Below are 27503 nucleotides of genomic sequence, written 5' to 3' on the forward strand. Positions count from 1 at the left end.
GAGTTAGATATGGCGCTTACGGCTAAAGGGATCAAGGGGTATGGAGAGAAAGCAGGAAAGGGGTACTGAGGGAATGATCAGCCATGATCTTATTGAATGATGGTGAAGATTCGAAGAGCCGAATGGCCTACTCCTGCACCTATTTTCTATGTTTCAATGTTGCCTGACAATCTTTGATTTCAATTTACCCGGACCAGATCCATTCTCATGCCTTCCTCCAATTAAGTCTTTTTGCTTTAGATTGCTCCTTGTCCTTTTCCATATGATACTATGATCGTTGTTCCCTAAATTTTCACCTACTGACACTTGCTCCACTTGACCCACCTCCTTCCCTAGAAACAGATCCAGCCTTCTTCGTCATTGGGCTGGAAACGTACTGACCAAGAGAGTTCTCCTGAACTCACTTCAGAAATTCTTCACCGTGTCTGCCCTTTACACTATTATCCCAGTCTATATTCGGATAGTTTAAGTCCTCCATTATCACTACTCTATAGTTCTTGTATCTGTCTGTAATTTCTCTGAAAATTTGCTGCTCCATATTTTTCCCACTAGTTGGTGGCCTATAGAATACACCTAGTAATATAATGGCACCTCTATTATTTCTTAACACTAACTAAGTAGATTCTGTTCTTGACCCCTCCAGGACATCTCTCTCCAGCACTGCAACATTCTCCTTCATCAATACTGCCACACCACCTCCTCTCTTTCCTTCCCTATCTTTCCTGAACACCCTATATCCAGGAATATTTACTACCCAACCCTGCCCTTTTTAGAGCCAGGTCTCTGTTACTGCCACAACATCATATTCCCCTGTAGCTATTTATGCCTGCAGCTCACCAACATTGTTTACATTCGTGCGTTTACATACATATACTGTAAAGCTATCTTAGACCATCCTGTGTTCTCTCTTAGTCTGACCCCACCCTTAAAATCTCAGTTACTCCTGATTGCATAAGACCTAACTTTTTCATCGGTCTTTAGTACGATACTAGTGGGTAATTAGCCTAAGTTCACGCCATTAAAGTGATCTGTCTGTAGATTCCATCAGCGAAGACTGCAACAGCGCCTCCTGTGGTGGTGCAGAGTATCACTGACAACAACTTCCAGATTTCTGCATTTAACTGCATGTGTGGACACCAGAAGTTACTGTCAGATTTACCCTGTAATAACAGCAAGCACTGACAGCCTCCAGAAAAATCCAGACCATTAATTTACAATTTTTTTTAATGAAAAGAAATTTCCAACATCATTTAAAATCTGAAGGAATGTTGTAAAAGTTAGTTTCAGTGGCACAGAGGTTATTTGGCAGTAATTAAGACTTACCACGCCATTGAAAATGGTACTTAAACTGAAATGGACAGTCCCTAACTTTCTGTGGTATGTTTATTCCATATCTGCCATGTAAGCACACAAACTTCATGCCATTCACTACATTTGAATCAGGAGCCAGACAGCGAAATGCTGTTTTTGTGCAGCTTATGAAGGAGCAGTGCATCTCAAACAGCAACTTCCAGATTTTTGCGTTTAACTGTGCATCTATGCTCACTTGAAGTTGCTGTCCAATTTACACATAAATAATGGTGAGCGCCATTTATACAATAAATTCTAGCCCAATGTCTTATTGAATCCTGATATCCTATCACCAAAGCTGCTTATTTCCACCCATGTAACGTAGCCAGCCTCTGTCCTTGCCCCACTCTCCGATTAAGGCAGAGGATAATGTTGAGCATGGTGTATTGGGCCACTGCATTGTACACATGTGTATCGGTCTTTTAGTGAAGTGGATAGCTCAGGCATTTAGGTAAATGCCTCTTCTATACTAGCCTTGAATATTATTCTTCCTGGCTGCAAAGTTATTGCTGCAGTGATATCTTTTGGGTTGTCAGGATTGTCTTCTGATGTTGACGACGGAAGGAATTGTATATATGGACTTTCAGAAGGCATTTGATAAAGTGCCACACAATAGATGTTAGCATGGGATTAATGGGGCAGTGACAGCGTGGATACGAAATTGGTTCAGACAGAGAAAGCAGTGAGTAGCGATGAACAGTTGTTTATCAGGCCGGAAGGAAGTTTACAGTTGTGTCCTGTAGGGGTCGGTATTAGGACCACTGTTCTTTCTGATGTATATCAATGACTTGGACTTTGGGTATAGGGGGCATAATATCAAAGTTTGCAGATGACACAAAGCTTAGAAATGTAGTAAATAGTGAAGAGTGTAGTAGTGGACTTCAGGAGAACATAGACAGACTGGTGAAACAGGCAGACACATGGCAGATGAAATTTAATACAGAAAAGTGTGAAGTGATGCATTATGGAATGCAAAATGAGGAGAAACACTATAAATTAAATGATACAATTTTAAAGGGGTGCTGGACCAAGGGACCTAGGGGTTCACATACACAAATCATTGAAGGTAGCAGGATGTTGATAAGGCTGTTAAAAAAAGCATACAAACTCCTAGCTTTATAAATAGAGGTACAGAGTACAAAAGCAAGGAAATTATGCTAAACCTTTATCAATCACTGGTTAGACCTCAGCTGGAGTATTGTGTCCAATTCTGGGCACTACATTTTAGGAAGAATGTCAAGGCCTTAGAGAGGGTGCAGAGGAGATTTACTACAATGATACCATGGATAAGAGACTTCAGTTACGTGGAGAGATTATAGAAGCTTGTATTGTCCGCCTTGGAGCAGGTAAGATTTAATAGAGGTGTTCAAATGATATGGAGAAACTGTTTCCGCTGGCAGGATGGTCGGTAACCAAAGGTAACAGATTTAAGATAATTGGTAAAAAAAAATCAGGGGACTTTTGTTTTTTACACAGCGAGTTATGATGATCTGGAATGCACTACCTGAAATGGCAGATTCAATAGTAACTGTGAAAAGAGAATTGGGTTTATACTTGAAAATAAATTTGGACATGGTGAAAGTGCAGGGGAGTGGACTAATTGGATATCTCATTCAAAGAGCCAGCACAGACATAATGGGCCGAATAGCCCTTCTGTGCTGTATGATTCCATGATTGATTGGTGACCCTAACTGACCCTGGGGGCAAAATTACCCTGTTGTGCCTCCGGGGAGGTGCTAAAGGGACGCAAAAGTGTTTTCGCCCGAATGGGATGGGGATGCGCTACCGGATCCCACAAGATTGCGCGGCGGTGCAAAACCAGTAGCGCCGCAACGCCGCTGGTAGCGCCCTGGGCCACTGCGCCTCTGCTGATAATGCAATCGCCATGCGTGGCGACGCCTTTTCAGCCCATGGCAGAAATTGGCCATGGGCGATGTCAGTGCCAGCCTCGCGGGTTCGTGAACCGGGCTGCACTCTGCTCGCGGGCCGAAATTTAAAATGGGGATTCGCACCGCCTTTTTTTTTATTTTGCCAACTTACTTGTCAGGCCTTTCTCTTCCGATTTTGCGGGGTCCATGCTGCGATTGTGCAGTGCAGCACTCCGTTGCGGTGCCGGGCTGCGGCCATGGCATCCCGCATCCCCGGTGACCTAATGGAGGTCCATCAAGAACTGTGTAGAGCTCGCAGCATCCCACCCCTTTAACAGGAGGGGAGGGCCCATGGAACGCGTCAGCATTGCATGCACTTGTCATCCCTGAGCCTATCCCAAGAGGAAGTGGAGCGCGCGACATTGCGCTCTACTTCCTGTCAGGGGTGGTAAGCCCAATTTCACTTCCAGGGTGGGACTTCCACACCATGCGCAGAATGTCTGGCCTCGGAAAGGTTAGGCCCCTAAACGTGCTCATTGAAACAGGCCGTGTGAAGCGGGAAACTAAAGTATCAGGAAATCTCCTCTGCCACTCTCGCCTCTCAAAAAATGATAGGTCTCAACACACAAGATCAAAGGTGTTATACAAATTATCCTCAGGACACACAATATGCATCATCATCATAGGCAGTCCCTCGAATCGAGGATGACTTGTTGCCACGCCAAAAGGTTCAGTGGTGTTTCAATGAAGGACCTAATATTCCAGGTCCCGAGCTAAATCTCGTAGGGTGGAAGATGCCTGTGCGTGGATTTTTTTAATGTGTGGTGGCCGTTGCACACCAGCCACCACACGGGCTTGGCAGAGCTAGGTCTTGGTCCAGTGGATTAACTAAGACGATTGGAGACCAGCTCTGCTGAACAATTGTATGTCATATAGGCAATACTTTATCCAGTAAATAACAGAATAAACTAGATCTACATACATGCACTAAAGTAAATATATGGACAATTCCATGCAGCAAATGTGGATTTGAAAATGAATAATATCCAAATGTCCCCCAGCCATTGTACGATGAACTTTAAATATAGAATAGTGTGGAAATCACTCAGAAAGGCATTAGAATTGGATAAGAGCTAGACTTATGGCACATTAGTTAAAAGCTATCAGTGCAGAATTTCCCTTAAAATAATTCTGTTTTGGATAAGCAAAATATTTTACAGGAGCAGTGCTGAAAATTCATCAGAATTTCTTGAAATTTGTCATTTTGAAAATAAAGCCACTATATGTACAACTGCATTAATTGGCTATTTTAACATCAACAGAATCTATATTAATTCACACAATGCCAGTAGCGGTATAAATTAGAATAAAATCTACCTTTTGAGATGGCCATAATAAGATTATTCTTCCAGTTGAATTTACTTTCTCCTCATTGCCTCCCCATATTGTACATGGTTTCTGTAATTGGAATGTTACTAATTTCCTGTAGATCTTTGCCAAGAAATACATACCCACTCTTTAAAGTGGGCTAATCAATGTCACTGTTTTATTATTAAGTGAATAATAGTAAAAACCATCTGCCTTTTCCTGGTTGTATTCTCTTTCAATCCAGCCCATCCCAGTCTCCTATTGCTACCTGCTACCTCTGTAAGAGTTTCGTGGTCTGCCTATGATTGTAGAGTATTGTTATGCAGTTTGCCAACTGTAATTATTGGCTGACATTCGGCATGTTTCCATTTTACATAAATGGGAAATGATTCCTCATTGCAGCGATTATCTCCCATGGGAGATGAGCAGAGATAAGTTTAGATGGTTTTTGTGTGTTACCTTTAGTTGGTGGTCACTGCCCAATACCTGCCCAGCTCATCACAACTCAATTACATATGTAAGGGGCTGAACGCCTGTTTTAGGTGGCCACTGGGAACGCCTGAAAAATGGCATGACCTAATTTCGAGTCGGACTATTTCAAGATTTAATTGGAGTCCATGACATTGGGCCTCATTGCACACATTTTACAGGCGTAACATGGGCACAAGGTCAAATTTCTACCCTTAAATGCCTTGAATGATATTCATATTTTGAGTACCTAGAGGACATGTTTACCAGGCTCTCTCAGATCATGGGCAAGGGTGGGGGAACTGGCAGTCAAAGTATTCTCTTCATTTTTTAAATGGCTCAACCAAGGAGCAGCATTTTCAATGTTCAGGCAAGGTATCCCTGCTTTGACTGCAGGAGGGCTGTTGGATTTTGGGTAATGGCTAATGGGGGAAAATAACTGACCAAAGAGTTATTTGATGGTATAATGATGGTACAGTTTTGTTATGTTTATTGTGCGTCTTGAGAAATGTTTAAGAAAAATAACTAAATCAATTTTCACCTCGTTATAGGTAAAAGATGCAGACAAAATGCCAAGAAAGAAAATCTTTTCAACCAAACTACTCCAACTTTATGTAACCAAAAACATTGTGACAAGCGAATAGACGATGATGTTGCTATATGGCTCATCGTTGGCAATTTATAAACAGTGGAAGAACACCGAGCACAACTACGTATAACAAAGGGAATCAAATTTGTGGAAAGTTTCTAAATTTGTGTGTGCATTCTATTCTGCCTGTTTCATCTCTAGGATTGTGATTAACTCTTAATAGAAGGTAGTTTTTTGAAAAATTGTATTCACTTACTTTTTACCTGAAAAAGTGTTTAAGTAGCTTAGTTTGTAATTGTATTATCCAGTGTCAAATGGAGATATAGGTCGAGAAAATTGATGTAATTCAGGTGAAGAATGGGCTCGACAGGATCCAATATGGATCCACTGGAAATTAGGTTCCCCTTTGCATAAGCAATGAGATCAATGTCTATTTTTGTGAAAATGTGCCATGCATGCTACGGTCAGCTTTCTCATGCGAACAGCAGCCAAGTCAGAAGTCTGCTGATTAAAGAGACCAATGGGGCTGCTTGCCAAAAGATAACTTTAAAATGTTTTATGTACCTTACTACGGAGACTGAAGGAGCAGGTGTGCTCCTCTCCTCTGCACGTTAAAACAGCGGGCCACTGCTAGCCATCGCTCGTTCCTCTTCCGATTGCTTCCAACCCGTCCCAGACTCACCTGAGACACTCTGCCAGCCTCTTGGCTGGCCGAGCTTGCTGCCCTTGCAGCCGCGCCTGCTGCTCACTAGCACTATCCTAATGAGGCTGGTGGACAAATTTGCCATATTGTATTAGCATGTCCCCGATGATAAAATAGCTTAACAACACTAAGTGGATCATTTTGGCATTGTCAAATGATATCAATGGAAATAAAAATTGGAAGAGATGTAAAACTGGTTGCTGATTCTGTAAAGTCCTTACTCTACAGTATGAAACCACACGAGGCACATTCTGGGGACAAGGTCACTCTGTGACCTTAACTCTTTATTCACAGGACTCCAAAGACGATGACCCTGCGTGGGACCTCCCTTTTTATACCTGTGTGATCAGGTAAGGAGTGGCTCCCACAAGTTCACCCCTCGTGGTCAAGGTGTGCATCTAGGTTGAGTGTATACGGTAATACAGTGGTGTTACATTGTGGTTACATACATGACATCACCTCCCCCCACAAAGTCTTATGTGGAATCATGGGTTTAGTCTTTCAGGTGGTCTACGCTCCCTTGTGGAGCGCTGCAGTTGGGGCTCTGATTGTTGGACACTGACATGAGTGTCTGTCACCAGTGGTGATTCCGGCCTGTCCGGGCTGACCGCAGGGACTGTGCATTCTTCTGATTGCTCTTGTTGTTCATTCACTGGCGGTGTTGTGAGCTCCATCTCATGGTCTTCTTCAGGTTCCTCCATGTCGATGCTGAATCTTTTTTTTACTTGGTCCAGATGCTTACGGCATATCTGACCATTGTTGAGTTTTACCACGATAACCCTATTCCCCTCTTTGTCAATTACAGTACCCTCAAGCCATTTGGGCCCCTTGGCGTGATTGAGGACGAATACAGGATCATTTATTTCTATACATCTCCCCCTCGCATTATGGTCATGGTACTCGTTTTGTGACTTGTGCTTGCCCTCAACTATGTCGGTCAGGACTGGGTGAATGAGGGACAACTTAGTTTTGAGTATCCATTTCATTAGTAGCTCTGCGGGCGGGACCCCCGTGAGCGAGTGCGGTCGGGATCTATAGGCCAGCAGGAGACGCGATAGGCGGCATTGTAGCGAGGGTCCTTGAATCCTGAGCATACCTTGCTTAATGATTTGGACCGCACATTCCACCTGGCCAGTGGAGGCCGGCTTGAATGGCGCAGTCCTGACGTGGTTGATGCCATTGCCCGACATAAACTCTTGGAATTCAGAGCTTGTGAAACATGGGCCATTATCACTAACCAGGATGTCCGGCAAGCCTTGGGTTGCAAAGATCGCACGTAGGCTTTCCACGGTGGTGGATGACGTGCATGAATTTAGAATGATGCACTCGATCCAGTTCGAGTACGCATCTACCACAATGAGGAACATCTTATTCATGAACGGGCTCGCGTAGTCAACATGAATGCGTGACCATGGCCTGGTGGGCCAGGGCCATGGGCTGAGCGGGGCCTCCCTGGGGACATTACCCAGCTGGGCACACATCGTGCACCTGCGAACACAGTGTTCCAGGTCTGAATCAATTCCAGGCCACCAAACGTGTGACCGGGCAATGGCCTTCATCAGTACAATGCCTGGGTGCTCGCTGTGGAGTTCCCTGATGAATGCCTCCCTGCCCTTCTGGGGCATAACTACCCAGCTGCCCCATAGTAGGCAGTCAGCTTGGATGGAGAGCTCATCCATCCGTCTGTGGAACGGTCTGACCTCCTCAGGACATGCTCCGTGTGCGGGCGCTCAATCTCCAGTCAGGACACATTTCTTAATCGGGGATAGGAGGGGATCTCTGTCCAGATTTTGATCTGGCGGGCTGTGATTGGGGAGCCTGCGCTGTCAAAGGCATCGACAGCCATGACCATCTCAGCGCTTTGCACCGCTGTCCCCTCAGTGGTGGCCAGTGGAAGCCTGCTGAGCACGTCAGCGAAATTTTCAGTGCCGGGCCGGTGCCAGATGGAGTAGTCATAAGCAGCCAGCGTGAGAGCCCATCGCTGTATGCGAGCTGATGCGTTGGCATTGATAGCCTTGCTGTCTGACAACAGGGATGTTAATGGCTTGTGGTCCGTCTCGAATTCGAACTTCCTACCAAAGATGTACTGATGCATTTTTTTACACCATAGACACATGCAAGCGCTTCCTTCTCGACCATCCCATATCCCCATTCTGCTTGAGAGAGCGACCTGGAGGCATAAGCCACAGGTTGTAGTTGACCCTCAGCATTGCCCTGTTGCAACATGCACCCAACCCCATAGGACGATGCATCACATGTCAGAACCAATTTTTTACAGGGGTCGTACAGGGTCAACAACTTGTTTGAACAAAGTAGGTTACGCGCCCGATCAAAAGCCTGCTCCTGACAGTCCCCCAAAACCAATCGCAACCCTTACGCAGGAGCATGTGTAGCGGTTCCAACAACGTGCTCAAGTTCAGCAGAAAGTTCCCGAAATAGTTCAACAGTCCCAGGAATGAACGCAACTCCGATGTGTTGCAGGGCCTGGGTGCTCGTCGAATCAGCTCTGTTTTGGATTCGGTGGGCCGAATCCCATCTGCAGCAACCCTCCTGCCCAGAAATTCAACCTCAGGAGCTAAAAACACACATTTAGACTTCTTGAGTCGCAAGCCTACCCGGTCCAGTTGGCGTAGCACCTCCTCGAGGTTGTGAAGGTGTTCCTCGGTGTCTCGACCCGCGATGAGGATGTCGTCCTGGAATACGATCGTTCCAGGAATGGATTTAAGCAGGCTTTCCATGTTTCGTTGAAAAATCGCGGCCGCTGATCGAATGCCAAATGGGCACCTGTTATAAACGAACAGTCCCTTGTGCGTGGTGATGGTGGTCAGTAGTTTAGATTTGTCGGCCAGTTTCTGGGTCATCTAGGCTGAAGTGAGGTCCAACTTGGTGAACAGCTTTACGCCTGCCAGCGTGGCGAAGAGGTCCTCCGCTCTCTGGAGCGGGTATTGATCTTATAGGGACATCCGATTGATGGTGGCCTTGTAGTCGCCACAGATCCTGACAGAGCCATCCGCTTTTAGGGCGGGAACGATGGGGCTCGCTCAGTCGCTGAATTCAAGATGATGCCCTCTCGCAACAGCCGGTCCAATTCGCTCTCGATCTTTTCCCGCATCACATATGGCACCGCTCTGGCTTTATGGTGCACTGGCCTGGCGTCCGGGCAGATGTATATCCTTACTTTAGTGCCTTTGAAAGTCCTGACGCCAGGTTGGAATAGTGAATCTAATTGTTGTAGGACTTGTGAGGACGAACTTCGCTTTCAAGTCATTGCGTGAACATCCTCCCATTTCCAGTTCATCTCGGCTAACCAGCTCCTCCCCAACAATGCGAGACCATTGCCCGGGACAATCCAGAGCTGCAGCTGATTCACTAACCTATTGTGTGTGCCAGACAACATTGCATGCCTAGCACCGGAATGATTTCTTTAGTGTAAGTCTGTAACTGTGTCTCAATACGTGCTAATTTGGGTCTACTGGCTTTAAGTGGCCATAGCTTCTCAAATTGCTGAACGCCCATGAGTGACTGGCTGGCCCCAATGTCCAGCTCCATGCGTACAGGGATACCGTTTAATTAAACCCTCATCATCATTGGTGGCGTTCTGGTGTATGAACTGTGAGTATTCACCACATGGACCCGCTGAACCTCAGCGTGCATCGATTCGCCCCAAAAGTCATCCTGCCTCAAAGAACCCTCTTCTGGTCCATCCGCCTCATATATTAGACTGGTTGCAGACTTCCTGCACATTCGAGCTAAGTGGCCACTGAGATTGCAGTTCATGCAGGCAAACTGTTGAAATCTGCAAGATCTAGCTGAGTGTTTTCCCCCACACCTCAAGCATGAGTTAAAGTTTCCATTGCTGGGGACAAGGGGACTATGGCCAGGCATTCCGTGCTAACTGTCCCTTTGACTGCTCTTAAGTACCCTATTGATGGGTGTCAATGGCCCCATTCCGGGCCGCATTGTCCACTGTGATGGCGAGAATGTCCGTTCAGCCTGCCATTGTCTGTGTTGAAGTCCTGCTCTGGGGTCTATTGCTTCGGACTGCCCCTGCCTGCCTGCAGGGCTCTGAGTCGCATTAATGATGTTGACTCCCTGATCCATCGCCGCGTTAGAGGCAGAATTGCGCGCGTATATTATTTTCGTCTCTTCCTCCCCCGCCATGAATGTTTGAGCCATCAACGCCGCCGATTCCAAGGTCAAATCCTTTGTCTCAATTAATTTGAGGAAAATTCCCGCATGACCGATGCCCTCGATAACGAAGTCCCTGAGCATCTCCCCTCTGCAGGCATCTGTGAACTTACAGAGGCTGGCCAAACGCCGGCGGTCCGCTACGAAGTCCGATATGCTCTGTCCTTCATGACGTTGGTGGGTGTAGAATCTATGTCGGGCCATGTGTACGCTACTCGCCGGTTTGAGGTGCTCCCCGATCAATTTGCTAAGTTCTTAAAAGGTTTTGTCCGCCGGCTTTTTGGGTGCTAGTAAGTCCTTCATGAGTCCGCAGCTGGTCAAAAGATGAGCCCTTCGCTTGTCAGCTGCTGCATCCCCCTGCCATTCTTTCGTAACGAAGCTTTGCTGAAGCCTCTCGACAAAATCATCCCAATCCTCCCCAACACAGTACCGTTCCTCTGTGCGACCATTGGCCATTCTCGTGAGTTGTGAATTCCTGTTTCTCATCGCCAATGTAAAGTCCTTACTCTACAGTATGAAACCACACGAGGCACATTCTGGGGACAAGGTCACTCTGTGACCTTAACTCTTTATTCACAGGACTCCAAAGACGATGATCCTGCGTGGGAGCTCCCTTTTTGTACCTGTGTGATCAGGTAAGGAGTGTCTCCCACAAGTTCACCCCTTGTGGTCAAGGTGTGCATCTAGGTTGAGTGTATACGATAATACAGTGGTGTTACATTGTGGTTACATACATGACAGATTCAATATCAACCTTTTTATGCTATTACAAAGTAAAAATTAGCGCCATTTGTCTACACTCATGAAGAATGGTCATTTGGGTTAGGTACTGAAGGTCTTGGGAAACTGTATCCAACATATTTACAAAAGGATATACTTGCTTTGGAGACAGTTCAGAGAAGGTTCACGAGGTTGATTCCGGAGATGAGGGGGTTGACTTATGAGGAAAGGTTGAGTAGGTTGGGCTTCTACTCATTGGAATTCAGAAGAATGAGAGGTGATCTTATCGAAACGTATAAGATTATGAGGGTGCTTGACAAGGTAGATGCAGAGGATATTTCCACTGATGGGGGACACAAGAACTAGAGGGCACGATCTTAGAATAAGGCGCCGCCCATTTAAAACTGAGATGAGGATAAATTTCTCTCAAAAGGGTTGTAAATCTGTGCAATTCACTGCCTCAGAGAGCTATGGAAGCTGGGATATTGAATAAATTTAAGACAGAACTAGACAGTTTCTTAAACAATAAGGAGATAAGGGGTTATGGGGAGCGGGCAGGGAAGTGGAGCTGAGTCCATGATCAGATTAGTCATGATCTTATTGAATGGCGGAGCAGGCTCGAGGGGCCATACAGCCTACTCCGGCTCCTATTTCTTATGTTCTTATGAGTCTGCACTAAGATTTCTGATGGCTGTTAATATGTGCACTGCTTAAATTAGCCATTGCTACATCGACCAGGAAGATGTAAAGTTTGTTCCCCATTCTGTACTGAGTTAGCTATCTACTCAGGATGGCAGGAGATTTGCTATAAGTGGCTGCTGCATTTGGCTACACAATGACAGATCATACACAGGAAAAATATTAATTGGCCGTGAAGTGCTTTGGGACATCTGGAGGACATGATGTAAATTTCTCATCTCGTTGAGAAAAATCAGTAAATTATGGTTGAAAATATAATGCATCTCACTTTTTGCTGGTTTCTTTGGATAATTTCAAGCTTTTGAAAAAAAATTAATGAAAAATTATTCTTATTTTATATTTGGAAAGCAGAGATGTACAACCATGAATATGAATGGAATACGTTTCTAATGATCAGGATGGGTGAGCAAGGAAAACAATTTTTTTAAATGTTCTTAATGCGAAATGTGCACAATAGTGTTTTAACAACTTGTATAAATGAAATAAAAATAAACTTCACATTGTAATATAAACCTTTGTCACTAATGGCGGAAGGAAAACTACTGTAAAATCTGGTACCTGTCGCACTTACATGTTTATATCCTGTAGATAGAACAAAGTGAATGATTATGATTTAGGAATTTTACTGATATGGAAATGCAAAATACAGAATGACATATGCACAAGATTTTATAATGGTATATTCTTTTCTTAGCCTACAGTTATACTGCAGATACTGGTCTCAGATTGGTATCTATGAAGTGCAATACACAGCTGGCAGACTGGAGTTGTACTGCCAATTTAACTTTGGTGTGTTGCACTGAGTTGGTGACAAAGTGTGCATAAACATATTGGGACTAAAATTCCAGCCTTGCCGGGTCGGTACGGAGGCCTCGTAAAAACTGTTTTTTGGCACGCCGTAAAACCGGCTTTCCCGATCTGTCAAGATTTCTCTTGACAGATCCTCTGCAACCCGCAGCAAGGACATTCGCGCGGGCAAGATTGGGTTATTTGCCCATTTCTTGACCAGCGAATGTCCTTCAAACTTTTACACCTGGTAAAAGCAGGTGAATCGCCTACTTTTACCAGCGTAGGAGTTTTAAAACACAAGTTTGAGAACTCAAGAGTTACGGCGTTCCCATTGCTATCAATGAGAATACTGTACCTGATTGGTTGCCCAGGCCCATGTGACTCCAGCTTCTCTGTGCATACCTGGAAGACATGGACGCGTTCCGATGCGTGGGGAAGAGAAGGTCTCCGACCGGAATCTAAGGTGCCTCTGGGACCACCAGGTGCTTTCGCAAAAAATTCTCGGGTCAGAGGCATTTGTCTGAAGGAAACCTCCGCCCTGAATTTCAGGGCCATTACCTCCCCAGATGACTAATTTGTATTACAGGGTATTAGGGCATATGGAAGAAATAACATGTAAAGCATTGAAAAGTAAATGTTAAGTCCCAGCAGGTCCAGTTTTCCATTCGGTTGGAGTTATATTGCACCTGGTACAAAACGATGTGTGACTACCTTCTGAAGATAGTTTCCTAATGTTTGGCTTTAATGTACTTGGGAGTCCGATCAAGAACGATTCCAGAATTATACTGCTATTTTAGCATTAATGGTCAGCTAAATCTAATTTGCGTCAACATGATATTGACCGTGTAACTGCACCCTGAAATTCTTCCAGTGTAGCAAAGGCAAAAATCTCCATTTCAAACAACATTATTCTATTTATGAAAGTACAGCATGGAAAATCCTGCTAGTTCACATAATTTAGTAACATTGGGCCCAAGTTTCGGGATGCGCCTAAAACGGCGCAGCCCGGACCTGGACGCCCGTTTTTCGCGGCAGGAAGTGCGCCTAAAAAAAACTTCCAGATTCTCCAGCTCCCTGCAGGTCTTCTGCAGTCGGGCGCAGGGGACCTCTGCACATGCGTGCTACAGTGGGCGTGTATGTGCAGTAGCTCCAGGCGCCCAAAACTGTGTGGAAGGGGCCCGAAGCACGCAGCCCCTAGCCCTGGCCCAATGGCCTCACTGGGGCTGCGTGCATAAGGCTGCCTCCCACGCCCAGCTCCTGCTTCCTCCTGACCCGACCCGACTCCCGCTCCCCCCCCCACCCGGCGACCCAACCTCCGCGACTCTCTCTCACTGCCCCCCCCCGCGACTCTCTCTCACCCCCCCCCCACCGGACCTCCGCGACTCTCTCTCCCCCCCCCGGACCTCCGCGACTCTCTCTCCCCCCCCCCCCCGGACCTCCGCGACTCTCTCACCCGCCCCCCCCCCCCCCCCCCGGACCTCCGCAACTCTCTTTCCCCCCCTCCCCCCCCCCCCCCCCCAAGACCCGACGCCACCGACCTGTAAATCTAGCCCGAGGTCTTGGGCCCGGCCGTTCAGCCTCCTTCTCTCCCTTTCCCCCCCTCTCTCCTTCACCCCCCCTCCCTCCCTCCCTCCTCTCTCCTTCCCTCCATCCTCTCTCCTTCCCTCCCTCCCTACATCCTCTCTCCTTCTCCCCCTCTCCTCCCCCCCCCCACCCCCCTTCTCCCCCTCCCCCCCTTCTCCCCCTCCCCTAGGTGTCAGAAACACAGACACTGACAGACAGAGACTGAGAGACACAGACAGACAGATAGAGACACTGACAGAGACACACTGGTGGGGCTGTCCCAGCACGCTGTTGAAGGACTCCCGGTGCTGCAGTTGGTAAGTAGAAAATGTTTTATTTATTGATTTAAAAAAAAAATATATTTTTTATTAATTTTTTTTGATTGACTTATTGGTTGATTTATTGATGTATTTATCATTTATTATTGATGATGGCTCTTTATTTGTAAAACTGAAGTGTTTAATGTTTGTAAACTTCCCTTTAACCCCCTCCCCCCCCATTCCCTACGCCTATTTTGTAACCTACGCCTGATTTTCTAAAGTGTAGACAAGGTTTTTTCGAACGTACAAAAATCTTCACTTACTCCATTCTAAGTTAGTATGGAGTAACTTTTCGCTGCAGAAACTTTGAAAACAGGCGTAAGTGGCCGGACACGCCCCCTTTTGAAAAAAAAATTCTGTTCCAAAGTGAAACTGTTCTAACTGACTAGAACTGGAGCAAACTAAATGCCGAGAATTTGAATTTCTAAGATACTCCGTTCTACACCAGTTGCTCCAAAAAATCAGGAGCAACTGAGGCCGAAACTTGGGCCCAGTATCTTCTGATAATGAGTGATTACCAAAAGAAGGTATAGTTTAACAAAAATGCTAACTGCAATATCAGTGGAATTAATTTATATAATTTTGTCAACAGTCAGCTTCCTTTGCATATATTTGTATTACCTTGGAATGCTTTTTCTTGGAAAGGGGTCAAAGATGCTTCTTTTTCATTTTGAAATAAAATGTTTTGAAATAATGAGACTTCTAATTGAAACTCTAAATAAAGCACCTAAAGTCTAATTTAATTGCTCAGATTCCAGCTTTACTGGGTTAAGATCTTGCTGCTCTTCACCGATGACAGGAAATTGATGCTCAAATGCATGACCTGTAGAACATAATAAGTTAAACCTAAGTAGGGATTAGGTAAAGTTATGCTTTGAAGATTCATGTTTTTCAATATAAACAGTCATCTGTAGTATTATCTACAAACAACTAACACATTAAAGCCTGTTAAATTTAGGTCAGATTTTAAAAAAGTGTAAATATGTATTGATTATTAAAACCTAGCCCACAAAATGATGCTCAATTATTTAATATGCTACAATTTTAACTGACCTTTCCTTTTGCAGTATTGAAGTAAATATTGGTTTATACTGAACACTCTCCAATTGAAAACTATAAAGCATTCAACATGTACAGCTGTTTGAGGATTGCAAACTCAATTATAATAATGCCGACCTTCAAATTAGGGGACTATTATTGACGTGGAATTACTAAATTCAGTAGTACAATAATAAAATGAGCGTTGATATAGTCTGCTGATTGAAGCCGATTGGTATTTATGTGCGCATCCAGTACTATTAAGTTGTCAGTTACGTGGACCAGTGCAGCTTTTGCCAGATGCTTTCTTTTCTTTTGGACAGAGTGTGATTTGCTGACTCGCAGGATTCTCATTCCCTCTAGCTGCGCAATTTCTGTCACTCCTCCCATAATCTTTGTCTCCTATTCTCTGCAAACTGAAAAGAAATAAAATGAAGCAGCTCATACCCAATGCTCCCCTCTGAGCCAATTCTTCCTCTACAGCCAGCAGACGGTTGTATTTTGCTACCCGCTCTCCATGACATAGACCTCCCAGTTTGATGAACCTGGCCCCCAGACCAACAGCCTGAAGGAATGAAAACAGACAAATGTGTTTAGTTGGAAGTTTTATGAAACAGAAGCAGACAAAAGCTGGTTAATGATGGGATATTCGTTTTAAACTGTAGTCAGTATTGATGTTTTAGTTTGAAACAAGTATTAATACATGGGAGAGTCCTTCTTATAGACATATATAGATTCATATATGTAAGAAATTAAAAAGGGAAAGACACTACAGAAGGAGTAAAAAGGAAATTGATAGACATTGTTGTCAAATTAATTTACTGAAAAGCACATACATTGAGCTGTAATAGCAGAAAAACTGTCTATTGATCCACCCTATCCTGCAAAAATTGATTTTTGAAGTTATTGAAGAAAATTCTAACATCGCAATAGTGTGTTTTTTTAAATTCTAAAGTATATTATTGAAATCTGCCAAAATAAATCTACATCTAAGTACAAAATAGGTCTAAAAGTTAATGGATTAAACTACAATTTCTGTACTTCAATTCAGCTGTTTGCTAAATTTAATGGGGAATAGAAGTTTCCATATTGTGGACGGAAAGGTCATTTAGACACACCATTTGATTATTTTTGAGTGTCAATGATTCACCCACTATTTTTCACCTTGATTTTACCAATGACACTGAAAGTTCTATCATGTTTTCCCTAGCAGATAAATAAAACATTGTCATAATACAGTGGGCTTCAACAAGTGAATTCAATAGATTTGAGCCAGTTGACCTATGTAAATGAGAGTTGTTTTCATCAATTTACACAGGCACTAAACAGTACCATATCATTTCTTACCAAGCAGAAACTGGAATTTTTCAATCTCACTGGGCACAAAATCGAAATAATCAATAACTAAAACATGTCAGTGATCAGTGTATCGTTGCAAAGAAAGTTGAAGTCCCTAAAGTTAGAGCCCCAGAATATTCTAGGAATCAACATCAATGACCTACATCATTGATGCCGGACATAAAAATTGAGTTCAGCAAGAAAACTCACTTTGAAAAACTTGAACATGGCCAAGAGAAAAGAAAATAACTTGATAAGTATTGAATTTGACACAACCATTCTATCTTATGGATCCTATCTTCTGCCTCCACTAATCAAAACCAGATGGAGAATTTTCAGACAAGAAGAACATTCCATACAAATGTTTGAAGGTTAAAATTGTAATGTAGACAGCTATCTGTAAGAATGAAGTGGTTTTATAGTCTATGATGGCAGTTCATATAGCTTACAATGTCAGCTATGCTGTCATCGATGGTCTCTACATCTGTCAGGCCTGGTATAAATCTCCACCCATGCTCTGGAATATTAAAAAAAAGATTTTAGTTAAGTGTTAATTTACTGTGATTAACATAATTGTCCCAAAGCAGATTGTCTGGTTTGTATACTCATCAATTTTATTATCTTAAAAGTAATAACACTTTACAGAAAATATATTTACACTCTACTATCTACAACAACGCCTATATAGCGCCTTTAACGTAGTGAAACATCCCAAGGCGCTTCACAGGAATATTACGAGGCAAAAAAATTGACACCAAGTCACAAATTAGGGCAGGTGACCAAAGAGGTAGATTTTAAAGAGTGTCTTAAAGCAGGAAAGATAGGTAGAGAGGCGGAGAGATTTAGGCAGGGAATTCCAGAGTTTCGGGCCTTGGCAACAGAAGGCACGACCACCAATGGTTGAGCGATTATAATCAGGGATACTCAAGAGGGCAGAATTAGAGGAGCGCAGACATCTCTGGGCTGGGCGTGGGGCGGCCTTTCAAAGGCATCAATGCCAAATAGTCGCATATCCATGGATCAAAAATTTGTGATTGGTTCAAATAATCTCTTATCTGATGAGTTGTCAATTAAATATCTAACTGCCTAAATGTAAATGAAGCAAAAATAGCAAAACAAACCAATGAGATATATGTAACAAACAGAAACCCAAGCAGTCATTTCATTTAAAAAAAACACTCCCATTCATGAACTAGCAAGAATGACAAAATTAGTCAAATTGCGCATGTTTTTCTGAATTCTTTCAGTGGCCAGGCTTTTTACTGAGTCAGTGATCGATATGAACGTAAATGTAAATTCATAACATAACATAACACACAAAAACATAGGCCTGATCTGTGGCCAAATGAAGGCATTCGCTGCTGGCCCTGAAGTAAGCTACCCACAAGAATCTCGCGATCCCTGTGTTGAGAACTATGGGTTTTCCGACATTGAATTCAAATCAACAACATATAGTAGGGATCCCCCTGTATGAACTGCTGTAATGTTAACAGCCTGTCTAAGCAGCCAATCGAAACGCAGAACTCTCACAGACCATGTAGAAGGAAGTGTTAAAATTCTAACTTTTAAAACATATTAGAGAGAGCAAAACAAAGATTGGGGCTCTCTCATGGGGGAAAAAGCAAACCTGAAATAAAGATGGACAAATGTAGTTTCTTAAAATTTTTATTTTTATTAAAATGGACAAATTTCACACTCGACAAAATTTAAATTAGTTTTTCAGGCCCTTAACGTTTGTGTAGCAGTCGATATGCTTAAAAAGTAGGACCTCAAAAGTAGTAATCTCGGGATTGCTACCAGTGCCACGTGCTAGTCAGAGTAGGAATCGCAGGATAGCACAGATGAATACGTGGCTTGAGCAGTAGTGCAGCAGGGAGGGATTCAAATTCGTGGGGCATTGGAACAGGTTCTGGGGGAGGTGGGACCAGAACAAACCGGACGGTCTGCACTTGGGCAGGAACGGAACCAATGTCCTAGGGGGAGTGTTTGCTAGTGCTGTTGGTGAGGAGTTAAACTAATATGGCAGGGGGATGGGAACCAATACAGGGAGACAGAGGAAAACAAAAAGGAGACAAAAACAAAAGACAGAAAAGAGATGAGTAAAAGTGGAGGGCAGAGAAACCAAAGGCAAGAAACAAAAAGGGCCACTGAATATAAAAGGGCTGCAGGAGGGGTAAAAACTAAAAATCATGGTTTAAAAACTAGGATGAAAACACTCTACCTAAATGCACGCAGCATTAGAAATAAAGTAAATGAGTTGACGGCACAAATCATTACAAATGGGTATGATTTGGTGGCCATTACAAAAACATGGTTGCAAGGTGGCCAAGACTGGGAATTAAACATACAGGGGTATCTGACGATTCAGAAAGATAGGCAAGAAGGGAAAAGAGGTGGTGTAGCTCTGTTAATAAAGGATGATATCAGGGCAGTTGTGAGGGATGATATTGGCTCCAATGAACAAAATGTTGAATCATTGTGGGTGGAGGTTAGAGATAGTAAGGGGAAAAAGTCACTGGTCGGCGTAGTTTATAGGCCCCCAAATAATAACTTCATGGTGGGGCGGGCAATAATCAAGGGAATAATGGAGGCATGTGAAAAAGGAACGGCAGTAGTTATGGGGGATTTTAACCTACATATCGATTGGTCAAATCAAATCGCAGGGGGTAGCCTGGAGGAGGAATTCATAGAATGCATACGGGATTGTTTCTTAGAAGAGTATGTAACAGAACCTACAAGGGAGCAAGCCATTTTGGATCTGGTCCTGTGTAACGAGACAGGAAAAATAAACGATCTCCTCGTAAAAGATCCTCTCTGAATGAGTGATCACAATATGGTTGAATTTGTAAAACAGATTGAGGATGAGGAAGTTGTGTCAGAAACAAGCGTACTATGCTTAAACAAAGGGGACTACAGTGGGATGAGGGCAGAGTTGGCTAAAGTCAACTGGAAACAAGGACTAAACGGTGGCACAATTGAGGAACAGTGGAGGACTTTTAAGCAGCTCTTTCATAATGCGCAACAAAAATATATTCCAGTGAAAAAGAAGGGCGTCAAGAGAAGAGATAACCAGCCGTGGATAACCAAGGAAATAAAGGAAAGTATCAAATCAAAGACCAATGCGTATAAGGTGGCCAAGGTTAGTGGGAAACTAGAGGATTGGGAAAATTTTAAGCAACAGCAAAGAATGACTAAAAAAGCAATAAAGAAAGGGAAGATAGATTACGAAGGTAAACTTGCGCAAAACATAAAAACAGATAGTAAAAGCTTTTACAGATATATAAAACGGAAAAGAGTGACTAAAGTAAATGTTGGTCCCTTAGAAGATGAGAAGGGGGATTTAATAATGGGAAATGTGGAAATGGCTGAGACCTTAAACGATTATTTTGCTTCCGTCTTCACAGTGGAAGACACAAAAACCATGCCAAAAATTGCTGGTCATAGGAACGTGGGAAGGGAGGACCTTCAGATGATCACTATCACTAGGGAGGTAGTGCTGGACAGACTAATGGGACTGAAGGTAGACAAGTCCCCTGGTCCTGATGAAATGCAATCCAGGGTATTAAAAGAGATGGCGGAAGTTATAGCAGATGCATTGGTTATAATCCACCAAAATTCTCTGGACTCTGGGGAGGTACCAGCGGATTGGAAAGCAGCTAATGTAACGCCTCTGTTTTTAAAAAAAGGGGGCAGGCAAAAGGCAGGTAACTATAGGCTGGTTAGTTTAACATCTGTAGTGGGGAAAATGCTTGAAACTATCATTAAGGAAGAAATAGCGGGACATCTGGATAGGAATAGTGCAATCAAGCAGACGCAGCATGGATTCATGAAAGGGAAATCATGTTTAACTAACTTACTGGAATTCTTTGAGGATATAACGAGCATGGTGGATAGAGGTGTACCGATGGATGTGGTGTATTTAGATTTCCAAAAGGCATTCGATAAGGTGCCACACAAAAGGTTACTGCAGAAGATAAAGGTACGCGGAGTCAGAGGAAATGTATTAGCATGGATGGTGAATTGGCTGGCGAACAGAAAGCAGAGAGTCGGGATAAATGGGTCGTTTTCCGGTTGGAAATCAGTGGTTAGTGGTGTGCCACAGGGATCGGTACTGGGACCACAACTGTTTACAATGTACATAGATGACCTGGAAGAGGGGACAGAATGTAGTGCAACAAAATTTGCAGATGACACTAAGATTAGTGGGAAAGCGGGTTGTGTAGAGGACTCAGAGAGGCTGCAAGGAGATTTGGATAGGTTAAGCGAATGGGCTAAGGTTTGGCAGATGGAATACAATGTCGGAAAGTGTGAGGTCATCCACCTTGGGGAAAAAAACAGTAAAAGGGAATATTATTTGAATGGGGAGAAATTACAACATGCTGTGGTGCAGAGGGACCTGGGGGTCCTTGTGCATGAATCCCAAAAGGTTAGTTTGCAGGTGCAGCAGGTAATCAGGAAGGCAAATGGAATGTTGGCCTTCATTGCAAAAGGGATGGAGTACAAAAGCAGGGAGGTGTTGTTGCAACTGTATAAGGTATTGGTGAGGCCGCACCTGGAGTACTGCGTGCAGTTTTGGTCACCTTACTTAAGGAAGGATATACTAGCTTTGGAAGGGGTACAGAGACGATTCACTAGGCTGATTCCAGAAATGAGGGGGTTACCTTATGATGATAGATTGAGTAGACTGGGTCTTTACTCCTTGGAGTTCAGAAGGATGAGGGGTGATCTTATAGAAACATTTAAAATCATGAAAGGGATAGACAAGATAGAGGCAGAGAGGTTGTTTCCATTGGTGGGGGAGATTAGAACTAGGGGGCACAGCCTCAAAATACGAAGGAGCCAATTTAAAGCCGAGTTGAGAAAGAATTTCTTCTCCCAGAGGGTTGTGAATCTGTGGAATTCTCTGCCCAAGGAAGCAGTTGAGGCTGGCTCATTGAATGTTTTCAAGTCAAAGATAGATAGATTTTTAAGCAATAAGGGAATTAAGGGTTACGGGGAGCGGGCGGTTAAGTGGAGCTGAGTCCACGACCAGATCAGCCATGATCTTATTGAATGGCAGAGCAGGCTCGAGGGGCTAGATGGCCTACTCCTGTTCCTAATTCTTATGTTCTTATGCAATCAAGACTCCAGTTAATCCTATTGGGTCTAACTTTTAGTAGGGAATTTAACAGCATACTTGCTGCGGAAAAGCCGAAGTGTTTGGCAGTTTACCTGAGTTGGGTGATTACACTGATTGCCGACACTGTGGGGTGGGGGTGGGCACAGCGCAGTCTGTTTCGGAGCTGTCCATGACAGACCGCAACTTCAGAATTTCCGCCTGCGCCAAATCCCGATCTGCGGTCAGTTTCAAAGGCGGACGCTATCAGTTCACTGCATCCTGACCGCAAATTCCGATTCATAAATAATTCACAAAAATATTTCAGTTTACCCATACATTGTGAGTGAAATCTGCCTTGGGCGGTAGCGCAGACAGTGAATCGGGAGTGTGTTTTACACTCCGCCTGATTTTCCTTTCCTTTGACTTTCATGGAAAAGAAAATCTGGTGGAATGTAAAATAGACGGTCAGTTCGCTATCGCCTCTTTCGTGCTATCACCCAAAGCAAATTTCACTCCCATTGTCTCCATTGACTAAATGTAAATGAAGCAAAAGTAGCAAAACACACCAATGAGGTATATGTAACAAGCAGAAACCCAAGCAATCACTTCATTTTTTTTAAAAAGCTCCAATTCATGAACAGGACCATGAATTGCACATGCATTTTTTTCTGAATTCTCTCAGTGGCTATGGTTTTTACTGAGTCAGTGGACTCTGTAAATAAGTACATAATTACATAAGAAATAGGATAAGGAGTAGGCCACATGGCCCCTTGAGCCTGCTCTGCCATTTAATACGATCATGGCTCATCCAATCATGGACTCAGATCCACTTCCCTGCCCGCTCTCCATAACCCCTTATCCCCTTATCGGTTAAGAAACTGTCTATTTCTGTCTTAAACTTATTCAATGTCCCAGCTTCCACAGCTCTCTGAAGCAGTGAATTCCACAGATCCACAACCCTCTGAGAGAAGAAATTTCTCCTCATCTCAGTTTTAAATGTGCAGCCCCTTATTTTAAGATCGTGCCCTCTAGTTCTAGTCTCCCCTATCAGTGGAAACATCCTCTCTGCATTCACCTTGTAAAGCCCCCTCATAATCTTATACGTTTTGATAAGATCACATGAATTCCAATGAGTAGAGGCCCAACCTACTCAACCTTTCCTCTCAAAATTAATGCAGGTGGTAGAATGCTAGAGAGGCTGATTAATATTGATGATCAATTTTACAGCTTTCTGCTATGCTGGTTTTTTCCCCAGAAATATTTGTCACTGAATATAACGAGGTGCGGTCAACGATGCAGCTTTGACTTTTTGCATATTTAGTCTTTGTGACCTTATCTGCAACCAAATAGCATAGTATTTTTAAAGAAAATGGGGGTGGGAGAGGAGGTGCTATTTGTAACTGAACCTGACTCTCTCTTTTCAGTGGGATAGGTCGTAATTATGTGTGGGCCTCGCAGCGAGCGAGTATTCTTGCAGAGTTTGGCTCTCTTCATTTGGAGTTCCTCCACATTTCCTGTTTATTGGGGAATCCTGTTTATGAGGAGAAGGTAAAATCTGTGGTTACATGTTTGGGAGCAGATATGCCCATTATTGATGTGCAACACTAAACTGCATTGCATGATTCTGAGAGTGGTCATGCTAACAGTTTTCTGCTGTTCCTGTTGGTGTGTGTTTTTTTTTTTTCTAACCCAATCGAGATTTTTCCCATATAAACCTGTTTTTAGCCAAGGGTTCTTTAAGTATTAGCCAGGACAGTACATTTTTTCACAAGTGATTGACATAGCTAATTTAGGGAGGTCATAGTATTTGTTGGTGTGACAAAGTTTTCATCTTACGGTATGACATTTTACACTGGTTAAACCTCAGTGGTGAATAATAACATGTAACATTGATAATACAGATTAATTACTTCATGGGTAGGAATAAAATTATTAATCTTCAGTTTGTGAGTTTTGCTAGTAGATTTAAAAAGTGCACATTTAAATGTGAATTATCAACACTTGAGAAGCTTATTCATTTGAATGTCCAGAATGAAATCATCTTTTTTATTACATAGTGTATCAGCATGGTTCAGTTGGTAGCATGCTTACTTCTGGATTAGGATTTTGAGCTAACCACCTAAACTGTCATTCAGCTGCAGTGCTGCATTGTTGAAAGTGGTGTCCTTTAATGAGAAGAGAAATGGAAGTCCTGTCTATCTTTTCATAAATTCATAGAATCATAGAAACTTACAATGCAGAAGGTGGCCATTTGGCCCATTGTGCCTGTGTTGGCTCTTCGAAAGAGCAGCCATGCTTAATCCCACATCCCCGCATTTATCTGTAACCCTGTAAGTTGCTCACTCTCCAGTACCTATCCAACTCTGTGTTTTAAAATTATTTATAGAATCAGCTTCCACCACCTTTTCAGATAGAGCCTTCCAGATCGCGACAGCTCTGAGTGAAAAAAATTCTCATGATGTCCCCTCTAGATCTTTTTCCAATGATTTTGAATCTGTTACCTCCAGTTATTGACTCACTCGCCAGAGGGAATTAAAACCGCTCATCATCTTGAAAACCTCTTGGGTCACCTTCTCTGTTCCAAGAAGAACAGTCCTAACCTTTTCAACCTCTCCTCATAACTGAAGTCCTGCATTGCTGACAACATCTTGGTAAACTTCCTCAATACCTTTTCTAAAGGCTTTTATATCGTTCCTGAAATATGGTGCCTGGTGGCTTAGGTTAAAAATCAAGATACAAGAGTATTATTTGAAAACTTAAAAGAACTTCTGTTGGTGTCCTGCATGGCATTGCGTGTTCAACCAAATGCATCTTTTTTTTTAAAATCAACTGGTCATTCATCTCAGTCCTGTTTGTGAGATCCTGCTGTGCATATTATAGCTGCCTTGTTTGTCTGCAGAATTCACTATTTAACTCCTGTGAAATACTTCGAGATGTTTGAGAGAAAAGGGGCTAGAAATTAAACAGGTTTGCGACCGTTTTTCCGCCAGGGCAAAGAGATTTATATTTTTTGGCGCTAAACGAGTCGCATAACATTTTGCGCCCTGCTGGAAATTTCGGCAGTGGTTTTGCGCCGGCGCTAAAAGTTATCGCCCGCCCTATTTTTTTTTTAAAGCGTTTTTATGACGTCAATCAGCATGCAACATTGCGCTATTTCCCCAGGCGTAAAATTCGGCAATATCACCTGTTTTATCATCCGCCCGGAAAAAAGTCGGCCCCGGCGCTAACGGCGCCATCTTGAAAACAGAGCACAAGTTCAGTGCATAAAAGGATTTGGAAAAGGAAGGCTGCGTTTTACGCAGTGAAGTTTTATGAGAGTTTATAGTTAGTTTTAAAGGCTATTTAAGGACATTTAAAAAAAAAAAATGGGGGTATACTATGTCAGCCATTATTCCTGGCTGATTTTTCAATGCAGCGTCGAGCTGGAAGAGGGCTTATTGAGGAGTTGTGTACAGACCTCCAAACAGTAGTAGTGATGTTGGGGAGGGCATCAAACAGGAAATTAGGGGTGCATGCAATAAAGGTGCAGCAGTTATCATGGGTGACTTTAATATGCATATAGATTGGGCTAACCAAACTGGAAGCAATACGGTGGAGGACGATTTCCTGGAGTGCATAAGGGATGGTTTTCTAGACCAATATGTCGAGGAACCAACTGGGGGGAGGCCATCTTTGACTGGGTGTTGTGTAATGAGAGAGGATTAATTAGCAATCTCGTTGTGCGAGGTCCCTTGGGGAAGAGTGACCATAATATGGTGGAATTCTACATTAGGATGGAGAATGAAATAGTTAATTCAGAGACCATGGTCCAGAACTTAAAGAAGGGTAACTTTGAAGGTATGAGGCGTGAATTGGCTAGGATAGATTGACGAATGATACTTAAGGGGTTGACAGTGGATGGGCAATGGCAGACATTTAGAGACCGCATGGATGAACTACAACAATTGTACATTCCTGTCTGGCGTAAAAATAAAAAAGGGAAGGTGGCTCAACCGTGGCTATCAAGGGAAATCAGAGATAGTATTAAAACCAAGGAAGTGGCATACAAATTGGCCAGAAATAGCAGCGAACTCGGGGACTGGGAGAAATTTAGAACTCAGCAGAGGAGGACAAAGGGTTTGATTAGGGCAGGGAAAATGGAGTACGAGAAGAAGCTTGCAGGGAACATTAAGACGGATTGCAAAAGTTTCTGTAGATATGTAAAGAGAAAAAGGTTAGTAAAGACAAACGTAGGTCCCCTGCAGTCAGAATCAGGGGAAGTCATAACGGGGAACAAAGAAATGGCAGACCAATTGAACAAGTACTTTGGTTTGGTATTCACTAAGGAGGACAGAAACAACTTTTCGGATATAAAAGGGGTCAGAGGGTCTAGTAAGGAGGAGGAACTGAGGGAAATCCTTATTAGTCGGGAAATTGTGTTGGGGAAATTGATGGGATTGAAGGCCGATAAATCCCCAGGGCCTGATGGACTGCATCCCAGAGTACTTAAGGAGCTGGCCTTGGAAATAGCGGATGCATTGACAGTCATTTTCCAACATTCCATTGACTCTGGATCAGTTCCTATGGAGTGGAGGGTAGCCAATGTAACCCCACTTTTTAAAAAAGGAGGGAGAGAGAAAACAGGGAATTATAGACCGGTCAGCCTGACCTCAGTAGTGGGTAAAATGATGGAATCAATTATTAAGGATGTCATAGCAGCACATTTGGAAAGAGGTGACATGATAGGTCCAAGTCAGCATGGATTTGTGAAAGGAAAATCATGCTTGACAAATGTTCTGAAATTTTTTGAGGATGTTTCCAGTAGAGTGGACAAGGGGGAACCAGTTGATGTGGTATATTTGGACTTTCAGAAGGCTTTCGACAAGGTCCCACACAAGAGATTAATGTGCAAAGTTAAAGCACATGGGATTGGGGGTAGTGTGCTGACATGGATTGAGAACTGGTTGTCAGACAGGAAGCAAAGAGTAGGAGTAATGGGTACTTTTCAGAATGGCAGGCAGTGACTAGTGGGGTACCGCAAGGTTCTGTGCTGGGGCCCCAGCTGTTTACACTATACATTAATGATTTAGACGAGGGGATTAAATGTATCTCCAAATTTGCGGATGACACTAAGTTGGGTGGCAGTGTGAGCTGCGAGGAGAATGCTATGAGGCTGCAGAGTGACTTAGATAGGTTAGGTGAGTGGGCAAATGCATGGCAGATGAAGTATAATGTGGATAAATGTAAGGTTATCCACTTTGGTGATAAAAGCAGAGAGACGGACTATTATCTGAATGGTGACAGATTAGGAAAAGGGGAGGTGCAACGAGAACTGGGTGTCATGGTACATCAGTCATTGAAGGTTGGCATGCAGGTACAGCAGGCAGTTAAGAAAGCAAATGGCATGTTGGCCTTCATAGCGAGG

The 27503-nt window shown here is 43.4% G+C and overlaps 1 protein-coding gene across 1 annotated transcript in view; it reads right to left on the bottom strand.

Annotated features, from left to right (window-relative positions):
- Positions 1-15359: 15359 nt before the first annotated feature.
- The window catches only part of eno4 (enolase 4), a 130749-nt gene continuing 118605 nt past the window's right edge, over positions 15360-27503 (bottom strand). The window contains exons 11-13 of the mRNA XM_070873974.1: positions 17451-17518; positions 16111-16228; positions 15360-15448 (exon numbers count right to left, since the gene is read on the bottom strand). Coding sequence (XP_070730075.1) covers positions 15360-15448; positions 16111-16228; positions 17451-17518 — 275 coding nt within the window. The remainder of the gene's footprint in view (positions 15449-16110; positions 16229-17450; positions 17519-27503) is intronic.

This window comes from Pristiophorus japonicus, chromosome 3, assembly GCF_044704955.1.
Source record: "Pristiophorus japonicus isolate sPriJap1 chromosome 3, sPriJap1.hap1, whole genome shotgun sequence".
NCBI lineage: Eukaryota > Metazoa > Chordata > Chondrichthyes > Pristiophoridae > Pristiophorus > Pristiophorus japonicus.